At 39.5% G+C, this 17,429-nt stretch overlaps 1 protein-coding gene across 1 annotated transcript in view; it reads left to right on the top strand.

Annotated features, from left to right (window-relative positions):
- Positions 1-17,429, top strand: part of LOC111234874 (formin-like protein 13) — a 36,417-nt gene that overhangs the window by 5,150 nt on the left and 13,838 nt on the right. The window contains exons 6-12 of the mRNA XM_022763069.1: positions 356-544; positions 782-1,023; positions 1,264-1,421; positions 1,737-1,899; positions 7,536-7,647; positions 11,545-11,635; positions 15,656-15,742. Coding sequence (XP_022618790.1) covers positions 356-544; positions 782-1,023; positions 1,264-1,421; positions 1,737-1,899; positions 7,536-7,647; positions 11,545-11,635; positions 15,656-15,742 — 1,042 coding nt within the window. The remainder of the gene's footprint in view (positions 1-355; positions 545-781; positions 1,024-1,263; positions 1,422-1,736; positions 1,900-7,535; positions 7,648-11,544; positions 11,636-15,655; positions 15,743-17,429) is intronic.

Here is a 17,429-nt window from a genome sequence, read left to right on the forward strand (position 1 = left end):
ACCTTTTGGCAGAGCCAAGGTAGCTGTGTCCTATTGTTTCCAGTCTTTATGCTAAGCTGACTGGACAGAGATGAGAGTGGTATTGATCTTCTCATCTAACTAACTTATGGCATGAAAGGAAATAGGTGTATTTCCCAAATTGTGTATTACCATTTTTAAGTCTTTGGTGAATCTCTTTGGTATAGTGAATTGACAGTGGCATTAGAAAGTTACAGTTTGATTGATTTCCACTGGTGCTCATCATGCTCCGTTTGTACAAAATTTACATGGATTTCAAGGGCACAAACTACAAATATGACAGTTAGTTGTTGTTGTTGTGGTTTAAATTACACATCACTCCTTCATTTTCTTTCAGATACGAGGTCCAGCTTCACCCGGGCCAGCTAACACTGTTCCCCTTCAGGTGTCGAGGCCCCGCTGACGATGAGGTGGCGTCCTCAGTGCCCGTGTCCATCGTGATTCACCTGTCAGACGGTGACACCAGCGTACAGAAACCTCCCAGCCCGGACGCTTTCACCCTGATCACCCACAAAAATGAATACCAGTGAGTGAGGATTATTAGGGAAATATCATGACAGCAAGGGATTAATGAATTCTGTCTATCAGCTTCTTTTCACATTAATTTACAGCCCTGTAATAGTGTGTAATTTCAGTTAATTGTAGCAGTCATGATGCAGCCTTGTCTAAGTGATAAACTCATAAATATAGGCATGAAGTGTTATTGCCAGACTTATCTCTGCTAATAAGGGAAGTTAAATTTAATGTTTTTGATTCATTGCAGATTCAAGGTGCCTGTATCAGATCAAACCAGTGCCCAAGGGGCTGTCCAGAGGGAGCGAGATGCTTGGATCCATGCCATTGACAAACTGTGTGCAGAGTGGAAGAGGAAGTCCAAGGACAAACACACATTCATAGAAACAAAGATTCTACAAAATCTCAGCATAGCCGAAGACGCGGAGGACACCAATAGAGATCTTGAGTCAAGCGGTGGATTTAGTGGTGGCACTATCATTTATCCTCCAGGTGATTATGTAAATGCTGATCCCACTTCCAGCAGTGACAAAAGTGGAACTTATCCCTCTTCTGATTATACAAAGCCTGTTCCTGCACCTCGCAGCCCGTGGAAGGCTGCTGCTCAAGTTATCGGACATGATACTTTGCCTCCTGTCCCGTCGCCAACCTCTCCCTGTGCTGTTCCCTTATCATCACCCACCTCTCCCCCACCCTCACCCTCCCGTATTCCCCTCACATCCTCCTCCACAGTCCCAGAGTCTCTTAAACATGAATCAGGCTCATCGGTTGTGAAAGGGCCTTCGCCCCCGAGCATCCCGGCCGCCCCACCTTTACCCTTCAAACCGAGGACAAATTTAAGAAAAATACATACCAAGGCTTTCCACTGGGACCTAGTTGGCTCAGAGAAGGTAACATTGCCACTAAAAACTTTATTCATCAGAAGACTCTAAATTAGCATATTTTCACAGTTAAGTATAAAATGTACTGAGGGTCTTATTCATATTTAAATGCAGCGTTTTACTACTTTGGCAAACACAGAGAGGTCAGTTTGAGCTCAGTTTCTCTTCATCATTCCTCATATTGCATCATTGTTGGGAATTAGTCTTTGTTTTGTCTGTCACTTAGCCTATTGCTTCCCCAGTGCTGCCTCCTTTGTAATGTTAACATTGATTTCCTCGTTAAACAGGGTCGTCTCAGCACTGAATTAATTTGTTTCTCTGCAGATTGCAAAATCATTTTGGATACAAGAAAGCGGCGGGAGGATTGAAATCGACACATCACGCTTATACGAGCAATTTGCTGTTAGAGATCTGGGGACGTTCGGTGCGGCTGAGCAGAGCAATACCCAGCATATTATGCTCAACCAGAAGATTGCACACAACTTCAGTAAGTAGCTCAACAATGACTGCTGTGGTGAAGCTGCTTCTAAATATTGTCCAGTTCAACAGATAATTTGCAGCATTTTAGGGAGGGAGAGGTTGTAATGAAACGCCATTCCTCTTCATTAAGTTAAACAAAGGTTCTTGTACCTTCAGTGAATTAGAAGTTGTGTGCGAAATAAGCTCATCCCTTTCACCACCACCAGAGGGAAGCACTGCATAGAAAGAGTAATCAGGATCTCTGCAGAAACAGTGTTAATGTCAGGCTCTTTGGTTTTCATGAATTAGATTTTAATAGCCCAATTAAAAGGAAGCTGACCTGAGAACTCTTTGGGTGAGGGTCTATAAATGCTGGCATTTTGCTCTTTTGAAAGTAATGGTGGAGACTTTAATGGTGCCAAAGTGGCTGTAAAGCAGTTGGTCCTCCTGTGTGTCTGCAGGGGGCAGTGTGTCACCAACCCATAACTTCCCATGCAACCTGCAGAGCTATTGTGAATTGGAACATATTCTATTTCTTATCTAATAGCTTTTCACTTTTGATTAACTGAGTGTATGTGGCTTGTATATTTCAAGACCTGAGCCAGGGGAGAGCATTTCAGAAGCTTCCTCTCAGAGGTCCTCCAAGAGGCCCAGACACTGTGAAGTGATACAGATGTGTGCTGGTGGTGGGCTGCTAAACGGAATCAAGAGTGAATGTGCAGACTGGCAACATAATTAGAGTTCACACGTTCATAAAATATGGATAGGGGATCTAAGCGACAACGACAGCGATTTCACTCGCAGACAGAGTTTGTGCTCTTCTCTGACCTGGAAACTTTGGTTGTGTCAGGAGCAGGGGCTGAGTGATGACAGCCTGCAGGAAACCCAAGGCCATGAGTCTTTCTGCTGCAAGCTTTAGAAAAATGTAGACATCTGAAGAATAAAGGACATTCTCTGTTTTGCTGTCTGTCCTATTAATCCCAAGATAAAAAGTGCTATTTCAACAGTGGTGGAAGAAGGCATTCAGATCGTTTACTTAGAGGTGCTGTATGTACATTTTTGCTATCACTACATCTCTCAACACTACTTTGTGATAGTGAGTCACTGTAGCGTCAAGTCTGCCCTCAGTTCAGCATGAAAGGATGAGGAAGTAGCACTGACCAGAGGGAATATTCTAACCTCTTGTCTTGTAAACACAATGACGGCTGAAGCTCTTGTCAAGCGACCATCACCACCATCATCACCACCACCCACTCCCAGCAAGAAACCACATTTGACAGCAGAGAAAACCTATGTATACCACGTATACTAAGATTCCTGCATTGGAAATATTTAAGTACAACAATGTAAGCAAACTTTACTTAAAGTACCAAAGGTAAAAGTGGTTTTGATCCAGAAAAGTTCCACCTTTGATTGTACTATTATATACTCTGTTATTAGATCATATTTTAAAAGCTTGTATGTTTTGTATGTAAAATCTAATCTAATCTAATCTAGTACATGTACTTATTATAGCTCTCAGATAAATGCAGTGAAGTAAAAAGTACAGTAGAAGTATAAAGTGATATAAAATATATCGTAAAGTAACTATGGATGTAAATGTATGTACTGCAGTAAAAGCATTCCCTTCTGAGGTGTAGAACAGAAATACTCAAGTATAGATCTCAATTTTGGACTTAAGTGCAGCACATGAATAAATGAACTTACATTACACCATTGCACTTTGGATCTGACTTTAAGGGGGCGATTTAATCAATAGAAGCATTTTTTTGGCAATAACAACAGAACAGAATCAGTCCAGGGGTGACTTCTGCCTGTTTACTCAGTGAAAACACTGCAACTCCCCCAGGACTCGGATTTCATTGAAGCCAGATATGAAAAAAAAAAAAAAATCAGTTGCTAATAGGACTTCTCTTTCTCTCCTTCTCTGTCTATCTCTTGGCATCCCTCACAAAGACACACACTGCGCTTGTTTGCATGTTTATCGCCACAAAACCTCCCTAAATTTGTGTTGTTTATTCGGCTCATATCTCATTCTTTGCCACCCTTTTTATTCATCTGATTCCATTACACTGGGAGCCCATGTGCAATGCTGGAGCTCGCATTGTTTTTACAAAGATAGCAGCAGCTCAGTGGACAGTCAGACTCCACCTCCATTAGATAATATCACATATGTGTCAAGGATGTGATCAATAATTAATGAAGAAACTCAGAGTTGTTAATTAGCATGAGGCATAAAGCTGCCGCTCTGTATTTTATCCGGAGCGATGAGCACTGTTTGCAGTTACACACTGAGGCAGATGGAGGTGGACAGCTTGAGCAGGTGGTTGTGTTTCTGTTGTGCTGTGGTTTTCAGTGGTTTCTCTCTGGTAATCAACATGATCCTTGTGGGCAAGCAGGAACATCAGTCCATAGGACAATGCTGTAATGATCCATGTACTTATTTATAGTATTTTAAGTGCTCTACAGGAATCCAAAAGACCTTTGACAACAAGAATGTGGCTCATATTGATGGGGAGCAGATGAAGGACAGAGATACAAAGTTTGTGTGTGGTGATGGCATTCTGTAACTCTAATGGCTGTGACTCCTCTTTGCATGCCACCACAACGTTTAAAATCGGTTTTGATGCAGTCTAATGGACTGAAAAATCTCCACACAGAACAGCCTTCTGCAATATGTTGAAGCCACCTGTCACCTCTGATGAGATCAGTGTATCAAGTATTCACACGAGCAAAAGTACTCCATTACAAGGAAAAGTCCTGCATTCACAATCCTGGTTATGTAAAAGTATAGATGTTTTAGTAGCACAATATACTTAAATGCCCACTCTGACTGATATATTAGAAGTCCATGTATTTATTATTGTAACCAAAACAACTGAAGTCAGGTACAGATGCCACCGTAGGGGCGCTATTTCTGGATACACTCCTATGGGTTGTATCAGAAGGTGGAAAAAAAAAGACCTACAGTATATGGTTATTCAGGTTGGAGGACTTGTTGATATATTATCAGATGTTATAGGCTATTTCTACTGAGCAACATGTAGTTTAAGCCGCAATTTACTACTGTAGTTGGTGGAGGTGGAGCTAGTTTGAACTACTTGATATACAGTTTTTACTTCAGTCCTAGTAGTCTGGCCCCTCCAAAGGGTGACAAAATAAATTTGATGGGTTCTGAGATGAATAATTCAGTAGGATAGAAGAAAAACACAATGTTCTGTTGCAAAAATTTGTTGTCATATTTTAGACTCTGAACTGCGTATTTGTTTTTTTTTTTTGTTTTTTTTATGAAGTTTTGGATAATCTTTACCTCCTTTGGCCTCATTTAAATGAAACCATCTGTCTCTTTAGTGGAACTGCTAACAAGCCATAGACATCTAAAAAGTGACAAGACTAACTAGACACTGCTTTTTTTGTACAGACTCACAAGCCAGGAGAAATAAGACAATATACTGTAGGTAAAATCTTAATCTGAAAACTAACTATTTTTGTCACATAATAAGATTAAAAAGTATAATCATTTCTCTCTGATATGTAGTGGAGTACATGAATTAAGTAGCATAAAATGTAAAGGTAGAAGTACCTTAAAAATTTACTTAAATACAGAACTTATATTAAAATATGTCCACCTCTGGAAGAGATCTGTTGTTGTTTTATATGATCATAGTGCATTTCTGTTCAGAATATGTTTCCGACTAATGTGGTTATTTACCTCAATCGGCCCAGTGAATTCTACCTTTTTAAAGAGTGGAAATGTCACACTCCTAATTAAAAGTACACCTGTGTCTTCGTGCACCCAGTGGGATACGCTCTCCATCTCCATACTCTAATTTGCTAGGGCAATGCCCAGTTTGTCTGAGTGCCAGGAAACAATGGGCCTGATTTGCACTTGTATGTTTTTTTCAATAGGCCAGATAAGACAGCTGAACCCTCACTCTTGAGGACACTAGTAGAGCTCGACATTATTTTTGACGTTTGTCGTGATTTCCTTGTTTGAAAATGTGACACGAAGTCCTCCGTTGGTTCTGGGGAGGTAAATACTGTCTCATGTCAAGGATTTGGAGACGTGTTGATTACAGCTCGGTACCTCCAAAATGCTTCTCAATTCTGATTGTGATTCATAATTATTCACTTTATCATGAGTAGATTTTCAATGAGTTTTAGGATTTTAATTCAGTAATAGAACATTCGGCTCCTGTTTTGGATTGGAAATGCTCAAGGAAACCTTTATGGACTGTTTATGGATTAGTTTGGCATTTTGGGTGATACGCTTGTCCACTTTACACAGGAGAAGATTGATACCACTCTCAAGTATGTCTGTTCAATGTGAAGCTGGAGCTTATCTTATCTTGGTTTAAAGAGCAGAAACAGGGACAAACAGCCAGCCTCGCTCTGTTCAAAAATAACAGAACACTGCCAACCAGCACGTCAGAAGCTCAAAAGTTAACATGTTATATCTGGTTTGTTTTACTCTGTTCTGTTGCTGGAACTATTTCTTGATCAGGTCAGTGATCAGTCAAGTTTTGCTATTGGTACATCGTATCTTGTATTGTAAACACAACAATGGCTAAAGCTCTTGGAAAGACTGGTAAGTAAACAGCCGTTAATGCTAATATTGGCTCTGTAGTAACAGCAAAACTTACAAATAGCTCCTTTAAAGGAGTTGTTGCTATTGATACATTGCCAACATTAGCATTAACAGCTGTCTACCAGTCTAGAAGAAACATTATGAGTTCATCATCACACTTCATTCCTTTACTCGCCAGGGGCTGTCTCCAAAAGCAACCTTCTTGTTTTCATCTATTTCTATCACTTCTTTTCTTCTACTGAAGTTAGCATGCTAACCAGCTAGCCCCAGTCCAGTGGGGCTGTCTCGCCACTTTCTGATACTGAGTCACTGTAGCCTCCAATCTGCCCTGAAGAAGTAGCGCTGCTGAGAGGGCATATTATAACCTCTTGTCTTGAAAATACAACAATGTCTCAAGCTCTTGCCAAGACTGGTAAGTTAACAGCTGTTAAATCTAACATTGGCTATGTAGCAATAGCAAAATTTAAAAATAGCTCCTTTAAACAAACAAGATACAACTCACGAGAAAAAATAAAAATAAACATGTTATTGGCTTTAGATCATGATATACATGACGTTTTAGCAGCACAATATACATACCAATGACATGACAAACACTATGTGAAGAATTAACTATATCAAAAAAATTTTGAATGCAAGTTAAAAGACAACCACACAACTTAACAAAAGAAAGATGGATGGGATACTTCCACAGAAAAAGAAAATAGTGTCAACCAATAAATGCCTGAGTGTCTGACAGGCTCAAATAACTATATTTTGTAAAATTCACAATGTATTTTACATATATGTCTAAAATTCCTGAAGAAGGCTCCTAATGAATGCTCTTCTCAGCTCCTGAATTATGCACGCATTTTCTGTAAAACAAAAAAAAAAAATCACATCAGCTTTGACTTGATAGAATGCAAATTTGTGCATTTCCCTTAGGCATTTGAGGGAAAGTAATTAAGCAAAGGACCCTTTGTCTTCACAATGCTTTTTGAGTCATTTCATCGCAGGATAAGAGGACTATCTGTCAAGAGGAAAGCTTTCATGTACCATTGAGTGTGTTGACTTTTTCTAATCTATTGTTCTTCTAGACATTTTCCTCAAAAGTTTTCCAGTGCAGCCGGGAGAGCTGAAGGACAAACTGTTCATCGTTAACGAGGAAGATGGAGGCCTGTCTGATGAGCACATCACCTCTCTGAGGAGGTATGACTTTGTGCCAAAAAACACTGATTTGTATTCATTCCTTATTGTGTCACAAGTAAAGCTGAGAGGTGAATGACTTTTTGTGCCTGAGTCAGTGGGCGGTTAATGTGTGTTTTTCACTGGCAGCGACAAAAAACTTTGGAAACATAGCAGCACAGCAAATTGTCAACAGAGTATGTGAGTACATGGTACAGTTAGGACAATGTGAAGCAGGGGAAACCACTGCCAGTGCATGTGAAGAGGAAACACGGTTTGCACAGCAGTCTTCACAGTGTTCTAATACTAAAGAGCAGATGCCAGAACCTTTTACCACAGCAGCTTACTAATAAAAGTTTTATTTCGTGTTATTTGTGGAGATGGAAACTATTGACATGCCCTCAGGAATATAACACTGAAAGCGGTTAAAATGCTTCCTGATTCTTACCTGACGTTTACTCAGTGGCCCTGGATGCTGACCTCCTGGAAGGCAAGTGATCTAATGTACTGTGTGGAGGATTTTATTTATTCTATGAAAACGTAATATATATTTTAATGCGCTGTGGCGTAAGCCTGAGGAATACAGTCTTGAGAGAACCACTCCCAACAGGTGCTGCAATATTAATGACTAGTGCTACTCCAATGGCACAAAGCCGGGCTCATGAAAAAGTGAATGCCTTTGGTTTGAGGTCAGAACACATGGAAATGACAGGAGGAGGAGGTCCAATTTGAAATGACGGGGTTCAAATTCAGTCCATGTGAGTAAATGGCTGTTCCCATCAGCGTCTCCCGGCTTTATAAAAGCTGACGAGGACCATCAGCACTACTTGGCTTTTAATCACTTGCCTTTCTCCAGGCCACTGGAAATCAATGTTGTGGCATCAGTCCAAGGGAGGGAGATAGAGAGTATGTGATAATAAAAAGGGGAAAGTAATCTAAGTAACAAATCAACAGACCTTTACATATGTTTTTAATTCTTTTGTTGGACTGATTTTTTTTTTCTCTTCTTTAAAAGGCATAAATGGGGCTTTTCAAATATGCAGACCATCAACAGAGCTGCATTGTTTACATGTGTTAATTATGGCCTATATATTCAGCTTGCACAAACCAGCAGTGCAATGCCAGCAGCTGCAGATTTTCTGTGCTGCTGCCTCACCTTTACACATACTGTAAAAGGATACAAAAAGCAGATGAATATACTTTTATATTCATAATTATAATGTAAAATCATTACAATAGGAGCTACATTTTTGACATCCCCTAAATTGGATTGTGAATTGCATTCACACTTGTTACTACCAAAATTCTGAATCTATCACTTGCCAAGGATGTACTTTATCAAACACTGAAAATTTACAGCCAAATGAATATATTTAAGCAGAGGAAATCTAATGCATAACTCTGATGTTCACAAATAATTCCAAAGTAAATCAACATTTGTAAACCTGAAAAAATAAATCTGCATGAGAAATTCATGTGAAAAAAATTGTGCATGTGTCAGAGGGATTTGTATTTGTAAAAAAAAAATAGACTATGTGAATAAAAACTGTGATGATATCAGTGATGAGGTAACACAAAGACACAGTGAAAGAAGAAGTGGTGTTGTCAACATCTCATAGTTTCCACACTGTGTTGGACTCATAACATGCTCCAAAGTTATAAGTAAACATTTTGACCTTGTTTTTACACCTGAATCTAATTGGACAAACATAGTCCAATCACAAAGCAGAGTCCAGTTGGAGGGCAGGTGCTTGCAGATTGTGTTCACACAGTCTCTCTCTACAAACTGGAATTATTTATGAACATCACCTTAGATTTTAAACATGCTCGTTTTCCCCTTAAAAAATAAAATGTACACTATGGGACCTAAATACAGGTTACCTATGTGTTTATTCTTAACCATGTGACAGGTGCCCTTGTGTCCTGTCTGATGTGGACCGAAAAGTGATTTTTACAACATATGATTCCAGAAGGGCACTCTGAATCTGACAAGGCCAAACAATCCTTCACATGTCTGCCAGATCCAAATCATTATCTGGATCTGCACTGAACAGTACAAAGTCAAAGATAAATGTGTGATTTTTTTGACAAGAAATTCCTGAATACACCCCTTAAACCAGCACCAAAATGTAATGTCTTCTTCCCTGGTCTGTGATAAAAAAAAGATTTTTTTTAAACTCAGAGCTTTGATTTTATTGCCCAAAGCTTTACTATTGTGCTTCACTCTCAGCTGTCATCATCATTGTTTTTGGCTGCAGCAGTTTTCCGTGAAAAAGCTATAAAAAACCAACAGTACACCACCTGCCCAGCATCAAACAGCAGACACACAAAAAAAGCGACTAGTCTGTGAACATACTGGAGCATTTTGCAGCTAAAACGCCTGATATTTCCCTCTGGCGTCGGTGGAGACCAAAATCAGAGCTGAAGATAGAGGGTATATTGGTGGACACAAACACACCTCCAAATAAATGAGATTGTTGCCCCGCATGTGTAAATAAGCAACTGTGCTAACATGTTCACCATAACAACTTAAAAGGTGATATGTCAGTCATGTGTACAATTGCTTTTTTTCCACTGACCCCAAGTGGCCAAAATCAGTTACTCAGTGAGTACCAAACAAATGAATCTTACTGTCATTATGATGTAAATGAGTCAGATTTAGCCAAAAGGCTGATTTTCATCTGCAGTCCCTGGACAGGTTGATCCTATACATTAATGACTAATGATGACTATATTTAGTTGGCTATGTTAAGGAAAGGCCCCACAGATTTTTTTCTGTTGGAGGTGGAAACAAAATTTGCTTTGGAAACTGTCAAGACATGTGGCTACACATGACACAGTCACAGTTTCTGATTTAACATATGTTTCATGCCTTAATTGGTAGACAAATTGATTTTCTTTCAAATATGGGGAAAATCACAAAAATAAGTTTAGCATTCATTTGACATGTCAAATATATAATAATCTGGAGCAAATCACATATTAATGAAAATGAGGTTTTTATTTTACTTTTTTCTAAAGTCTGCACAATGCAAATACTGGACCAAGAAAAAGCAACAGATTATTATTTTTCTATATAGTAGAATATGTATCTATCAGAAATGTTGAAGATGTGAAATTCCCGTTTCATATCTGTTTTTCTAGAGGTGTCTTCTTGGATTATCAAAAAGCCATCAAACCCCTCATGACTAATGACTAAATAAAAGGATGTTTGTGCTGTAACCTCATGCTTTGACCGATCCGAAAAAATTCAATGGATTTGTCCTTGGCTCAGCTAGTACTTTAAGTGTTGTAAAGGAAATTATAAACTTCCACTGTGGAGATTAATGGGTTAAAACAAACAACCAAACAAGCCTCACAAAAAGCAGACTAAACATAACAGATACAGCGTAAATGATAGGAAGCCTCTCGAATTAGTTTAGTTAGTTTGAAGTGTGTTCCAGCTTTGGATGAACAGAAAGAAGTAATTTTCTTCATAAATACAGACACAATGGGAGGAGCACAACTGTTAAAGCCCCTGAAAACATAAAGGAATCCAGTATTTCTCTACATTAAATATTTGTGACTAAATAAACAACATCAGAGTTTAAATAAATGAAAATATAACACTCAAAACTCCGCTAGTGTGCTTGTTCTTGAGTGGGTGGCTGTGGTTTGATCAGATTTGACTGACAGTGACCAAACAATCCAACAACTGTCACCAGCTACTGAGCCCTGATGTCAAACCAGTGTGAAGAGCAAATAAATTCAGAAAATATTTCATGGCTGCCATATCAGACCTGTTCTTACTTTGGCAGAAAATGTTGCGTTCATGTAGAAGCCCATCACTTACAGTATAATGGTTGAGAAAATGCATTTCCAAGGCCTTTATCTGCATCTAACAAGAACAGTGATTTTGATATGTTTGTTTTCATGTTGTAGGTATGTCCCCACAGTGGATGATGTGGAAATGTACAAATCCCACCAGGGACCAGTGACAGAACTACATATTGTGGACCAGTATATGATGGAGGTACAGAATATAAATTATGATTACAGAATCAATATTGTAACTTCCTTTCGATCTGACTTGCATCAGCCCGACCAAAGCCGAACGTAATACTCTTGCTCATGTGTCGCTGTCTTTGAGAGAGCTTGTTGAATATTCATTCATGTGGGTGTCATGACAAGCTCTTATACCATACATCTGTTTATCACCTCCCAGCATGCCTGGCAGTCATTTGACCCATGTGTGGTTGGCTCAAGGCTGCAGGGGGCATAGAAGATAAACAGCAGGATCAGCCCGATGGGCCTATCAGGATATTCCATTATGTAAGAGTCAGGGTGACAACTCCTATGGAAACCACATGTGCGTCTGGAAGGCACATGGCTTCAGTGGCAGTCAGCCCTGAATGCTGGTAAATGGACAATATTAACAGGCCTCTTTATTGCCAAGAGCAGCAGGTACTATTCAAATACTGCACTTAATAGAAAGTGAGATGTCATCAGTTGAAGTTGAGGATCAGAGATGATTGCTCACTCCTTTGAGGGCTTTTTTTTTTTTTGTTCTGCAATATTCAGTCATCCCACACACTCTCCCACTAAAACCCATTGAATAATTAAAGAAAATGAAAGGGCTGACACGTTCGTTATGAATCATCATAATTTCACTATTTTATTTTAGCTGATGAAAATAATCATTAGTTGCAGCACTAATTGCACGCGAACACACACATGGTATCAGCATGTTAATATTGTCTTTGCTTGTATGCTGACATTAGCATTTAGCGGTTGCAACATACAGTCTCATAGAGCTGTTAGCATGGCTGCAGGGTTAGGGTTACAGTTGGAAATGGTGTGATTATCTAACAGTTGTGAATAATCACTGTCCTCTCAGCATGTCTGTGGAAGACACAAGAGTGGGATATGAGAAACAAAACCATTTAAGAAAAATGTCACTATATTGAAACACTGACCTTTTCCTTAAATGAGCCATTCAAATCCCAATCATGCTTTGCGGGCTCTCACACTCCGATGTGTAGCAGAGTGTAGCCTCTTCTTGCACTACCAAGTACAGACGTGGCCAAAATCGTTCCTCTCGTACCTTTTCACTCGAAGAAGAAAAGCCACAACTGACAACTAGAATTACCGCCTCATGGTTGTATGCCTCCACCAACCAGCCAAGTTGCAGGAAATATGGTCACAATCTTGCCTTCCTGAGTTACAGCATTGAATAATACCCATAAGTGTTTTTGCAGAACATTATGATGTCACAGGGAAGTTGACCTTTGACCATCTGGATATGAAATGTTATCACCCAAATTTATCGCTATAGAAATTTGAGTTAAATTGTCTCATAATTAGTGGATGACTTTGAGTTATGGCCAAATATCTGTTTTGTGAGGTGACAGGCACAGCCTTCCAGAAGCAATGAAATTCCCTCTGGGGGTTCCTGATATATTGCGTTCACAAGATGTGAGATCACTGAGATTTTGGTGGACAAAGGTCAAAGTTCAAGGTCAAAGTGTAGTTTGTGCCAAATCTAAACAAATTCCCTCAAGGTGGCCTTGAGTTACCGCATTCTAGAGGCCGAAACCGTGTTTTGACCTTTCACTGCCAGAATCTAATCCTACAAGTTCATGTTTGAGTCCGAGTGGACGTGTGCCAAATTTGAAGAAGTTCTGTCAAGGTGTTAATGAGATAGAATGGGACATACAAACATCAAAAACAAAAAAACCAATTGGCATCCACTATTTTCTATTCCATACTTAATAAAACGGACATGTTGCTTTTGATTGTCGATCTAAAATATTATTTTAAATAATACAACAAATGAAAATGGTATGTGCCATAACCTAACATTTTGTAGCACACCCTTGTGAGGGAATCACTGCAACAAACTGTTCTATTTTGTGACTCAACTGGTGGTTTGGCTCATTCTTGTTGAGAAAATTGCTCTAGCTCTCTCAGGTTTGATGCTTTCCTTCTCATTGCCAGTTTCAGCTCTTTCCATAGATGTTCAATAAGGAACTCATAGCAGTCCACTTCAGAGGATCAGTGTTTACTTCTCATCCGTGCTTTCAGGGTATGTTGTATGTTTTTGGGTCATTATCCTGTTGGAGGTATCCTGCGACTGAGATACAACTCTCTGACAACATGCAGTATGTTTTGCTCCAGAATGCCTTAATAATCTTCTGATTTCACAGCGTCCTGCACAGATTCAAGGCCCCCTGTGCCAGACGCAGCAAAGAAACCCCATAACATAACTGAGCCTCCTCCATGTTTCACAGTGGGGATGGTGTAGTTTTCTTTGAAAGCTTAATTTTCTTTCTTCTGTGAACGTCAAGCTGATGTGACCAAAAAGCTCTAATTTAATTTAGTTTCATTTGGCCGTTTGGACATTCTCCCAGAAGCATTGTGGCTTGTCAACATGCAATTTATCAAACTCCAGTCAAGCTTTTCTTTATGTTTCTATTGTGGGGTCTTCCTGCATTTTCCTCAGTGGAGCCCACTTTCTGTTAGAGCAGTTCTGTTCTGTCTTGACCTTGGAGTTCAGCTTATATCTGTTTTGAAGTTTTCCTTGGTTCTTTTTTCCACCGTTCAAACTATTCTTCTGTTCAATCTGGGGTCAATATTTCCTCTTGGGGCCATGTCCAGGAGGGTGGGGTAGGGTCCCATGGACCTTAAACCTCCTAATAACATTAGCAACTGTGGACACAGGAACATTGAGCAGCTTGGAGATGTTCTCATAGCCTTTACCTTAACCAATTATATTCCTCCTTATCTCCTCAGACATCTCATCATCTTCTTTTCTTCCTCTTGTCCACATTCAGTGTGGTGCAGACGATGAATCCAAACAGTACAATGAGGACTTCTCTCCATTTAAACAGTTCTGAATGACGGATTATGAGATTGAGGCAACCTGTGATGTTAATTGAAGACAATGGTCTGGTTGAAATATCACCACAATCCACTGATTCATGTCAATCATTTTGTCCAGGCCATTATAGAAGATCTTTGTAGAATAAGTGAATAATTCAGCTCTCTTCACAGCCTCTTGTTTTATTCTGTGGTGAACTAGAGGCGTGCATAGTATGCATGACAAAAGAGCTTTTAATTTCAACACTTGTCAGGAAGAACAGAGCATTGTTTCATTGAGGTGTAAGGGCACCAACACGTTCAGCCACATCTGTGTATGAGGTCTTAAATCATGCCTGTCATCACTTCACTGAAAATTTAAATCTTGCAGAAATCCTACAAAAAGAGAATTCCCTCTTAAATCTCTAATTTGGTGAACATGAGAGTTTCTGATTTCTGGATCTGAGAAAAAAAGTCAAATACCTGAGAAAAATAAATACCGAAAAATACCTCATAATGTGATTACTCTAAACTCGGTGACTAATGTGTGAACACAGTTTTAGCTCAGGAGGAATTAAAGTATAACGGTGTTACCATGACATGGAATCTTTTAAACTCCCATCACAAATTTAAAATATGTCAGAAAATGTGACAAGATGAGGAGTATGGTGCTCGAGAGTGTGGAGGATGACACATGCTGGAACATTTTCTTTTTTCTTTTTTAATAGATAAATGATTGCATGGTCAGAATTTCTAACACTACTCCTTACACCTCTCCTTAACTATCCATCAGACCAAGTGCCCTTTGGCTTTTAAGAGATGGTATCTGTGCAAGAGTAGCTCGGGCTGACAACGTGGAGTGATTTATTAGAGGTTAGCACCGACACAAAGGTCGACTAGGCAGCTCAGCCAATCGTTTCAAGGTGTCAAGCCTTAAGTTTCTCTGTTAAATCAGCCTGTCGACAGGCCCACAGCGCTCCACTTTCACCTGAGGTAATCTTGCCAAAGTGCTCGAGTCTATGAGAACAAGCTGCAGCCTTCCAGCAACGTTATCTCCCTGCAGCACTGTTTTTAGATAATTCTGAATAATCACATGGAAATAGCTTTGTGCGACGATGTGGTAATTGTGCTCTCTTCTGAATCCACACAGCTTATTACACTCGCATCTTTTTTTCTTCCCCCCTCCCCGATGCAGATGTGCAACATCCCCTACCTGAGCACACAACTCGACCTGCTGCTGAGTCTGAGAGAGCTCCCGATCGGCATGAACGACCTGCAGCCCGTGAGTTTACTCGATCACCTGCAACGGCAACGTCAAAGGTTTAATCAGATGTTGAGCTGCTTTAAAGTCTGGCCCATTCCCACAAGCTGAAAAAAAAAAAGGCTAAAACCACAGGCACATGATGAAACACGAACATGCAAATTTATTCCATAATGCAAATACTAATGTTCAGATACATTTAGAAAAGAACATCTGGGGACAAAGTGACATTAATACATGAACAATTTTTTTCCCCTCCAGTTTGAGTTTTACGTTTGAAGTGCCGACTGAAGTCGTTTCTATTCTATTTGCAGGATGGTTAAGTGTCTTGAAAACAGAAAAGGTTTGAGAGGCACTTTAAGACACCTCTCTTCATTTGACGCAGAGAAGAAAAAGATGGATCTTAATCAAATCAAGTTCCATTTTCCTGTAGATGGTGTAAAACATACAGAAGTTTTTTATCTTCATCAGAAACCCAATGAAAACCCACTTTGGGTTTTTCACAATTTAACTTCATACTGCAAAGTTCTGGCCTCTTGACAAAGACAGGTATTCTTAAATGAATACAGGTAAAATGGTTACAACATATGTATATATATATATATATATATATACAGTATATATCATTAGTCAGACTAATTGGTAACACTCTTATAGAGGATTGTTGTTTATTGGCATTGGGGACTGCAGGGTGTGAAGATATTGCAGTCAGACAAGAATACCTCTCAGCTCCTCTGTTGTTTTTTTTTTTGTTGTTTTTTTTATTTGATTCTCTCAAGCTTCTGTTTCTTTCAGCATCAGTGCTTCAGTCCTAATCTCCTGTCTGCTGACTGTCTGTGAACGAGGAGAAACAATGGATAAGAATGATGGCACTGTAATCCATTGACAGCGACAGTAATTTTTCTTTGTCTAAAACACGGAGACAAACATATTGTGTGTCGGCGAGATGACTCGACAAGAAAGATTAGCAATTTCATTAAGTTTCAATTTACTCTCGGTTGTTTCTTCCTGATGTTGTTTCTCTTTCTACAGCCTCAGATTTATTAAAGAAAAAAAAAAGGGTTATTTTTCGATCAAACTTTAGTATTTGTGTGCAAATGCTCACACAAAATGCATGCTGCTCTCTATAATCCACACTGTGGAGAGCCACTGTCACAGTACATGTTCTTTGAGAGGTTAGGGTCCTCTCTGTCGCAGAATACTTTAAATCCTTTGATTCTCTGACATGACAGGCTTCTTAAGGCTCGAACATTAAGGAGGATTTACTCGCCACCTGACAGGCAGGGCTTGAGGAGAGAAAAAGTAGAAGTCACCACCTGGGGAATGTTTTTCACCTGCAGTGGTGCTTGTTGGTGCTAAAATTCACTGCCAGGATGACAGATTTCACCGTGACCTGGCTCCTTTCTTTCAGCTCTTTGCTGTGCTCTGTCTGCGCCCATTTCAAAAATATAAATAAGAGAATCAAAGACACAGAACCGAAGCCAGTGATGCAGTAGACAGGAAGAACACTGCACAGGGAGGTATCCCCTGAAGCTGTAATTTACCGAATAGCAAAAGCAAATGAAGTTTGATTCAGCACTTTTGTTAATCGCACCTCCATTTTCCATTAAAAGTCATAGTGAAACAGAAGTTAGATCATCGTTAGCCTCTGAAATGTCACATATTTCTTTGTGACACGCAATCTGTGGTCCGGCTGTATTCGATTAAA

The sequence above is a fragment of the Seriola dumerili genome, unplaced genomic scaffold, assembly GCF_002260705.1.
Source record: "Seriola dumerili isolate Sdu_G_001 unplaced genomic scaffold, Sdu_1.0 BDQW01000468.1, whole genome shotgun sequence".
In the NCBI taxonomy this organism is placed as follows: Eukaryota; Metazoa; Chordata; class Actinopteri; order Carangiformes; family Carangidae; genus Seriola; species Seriola dumerili.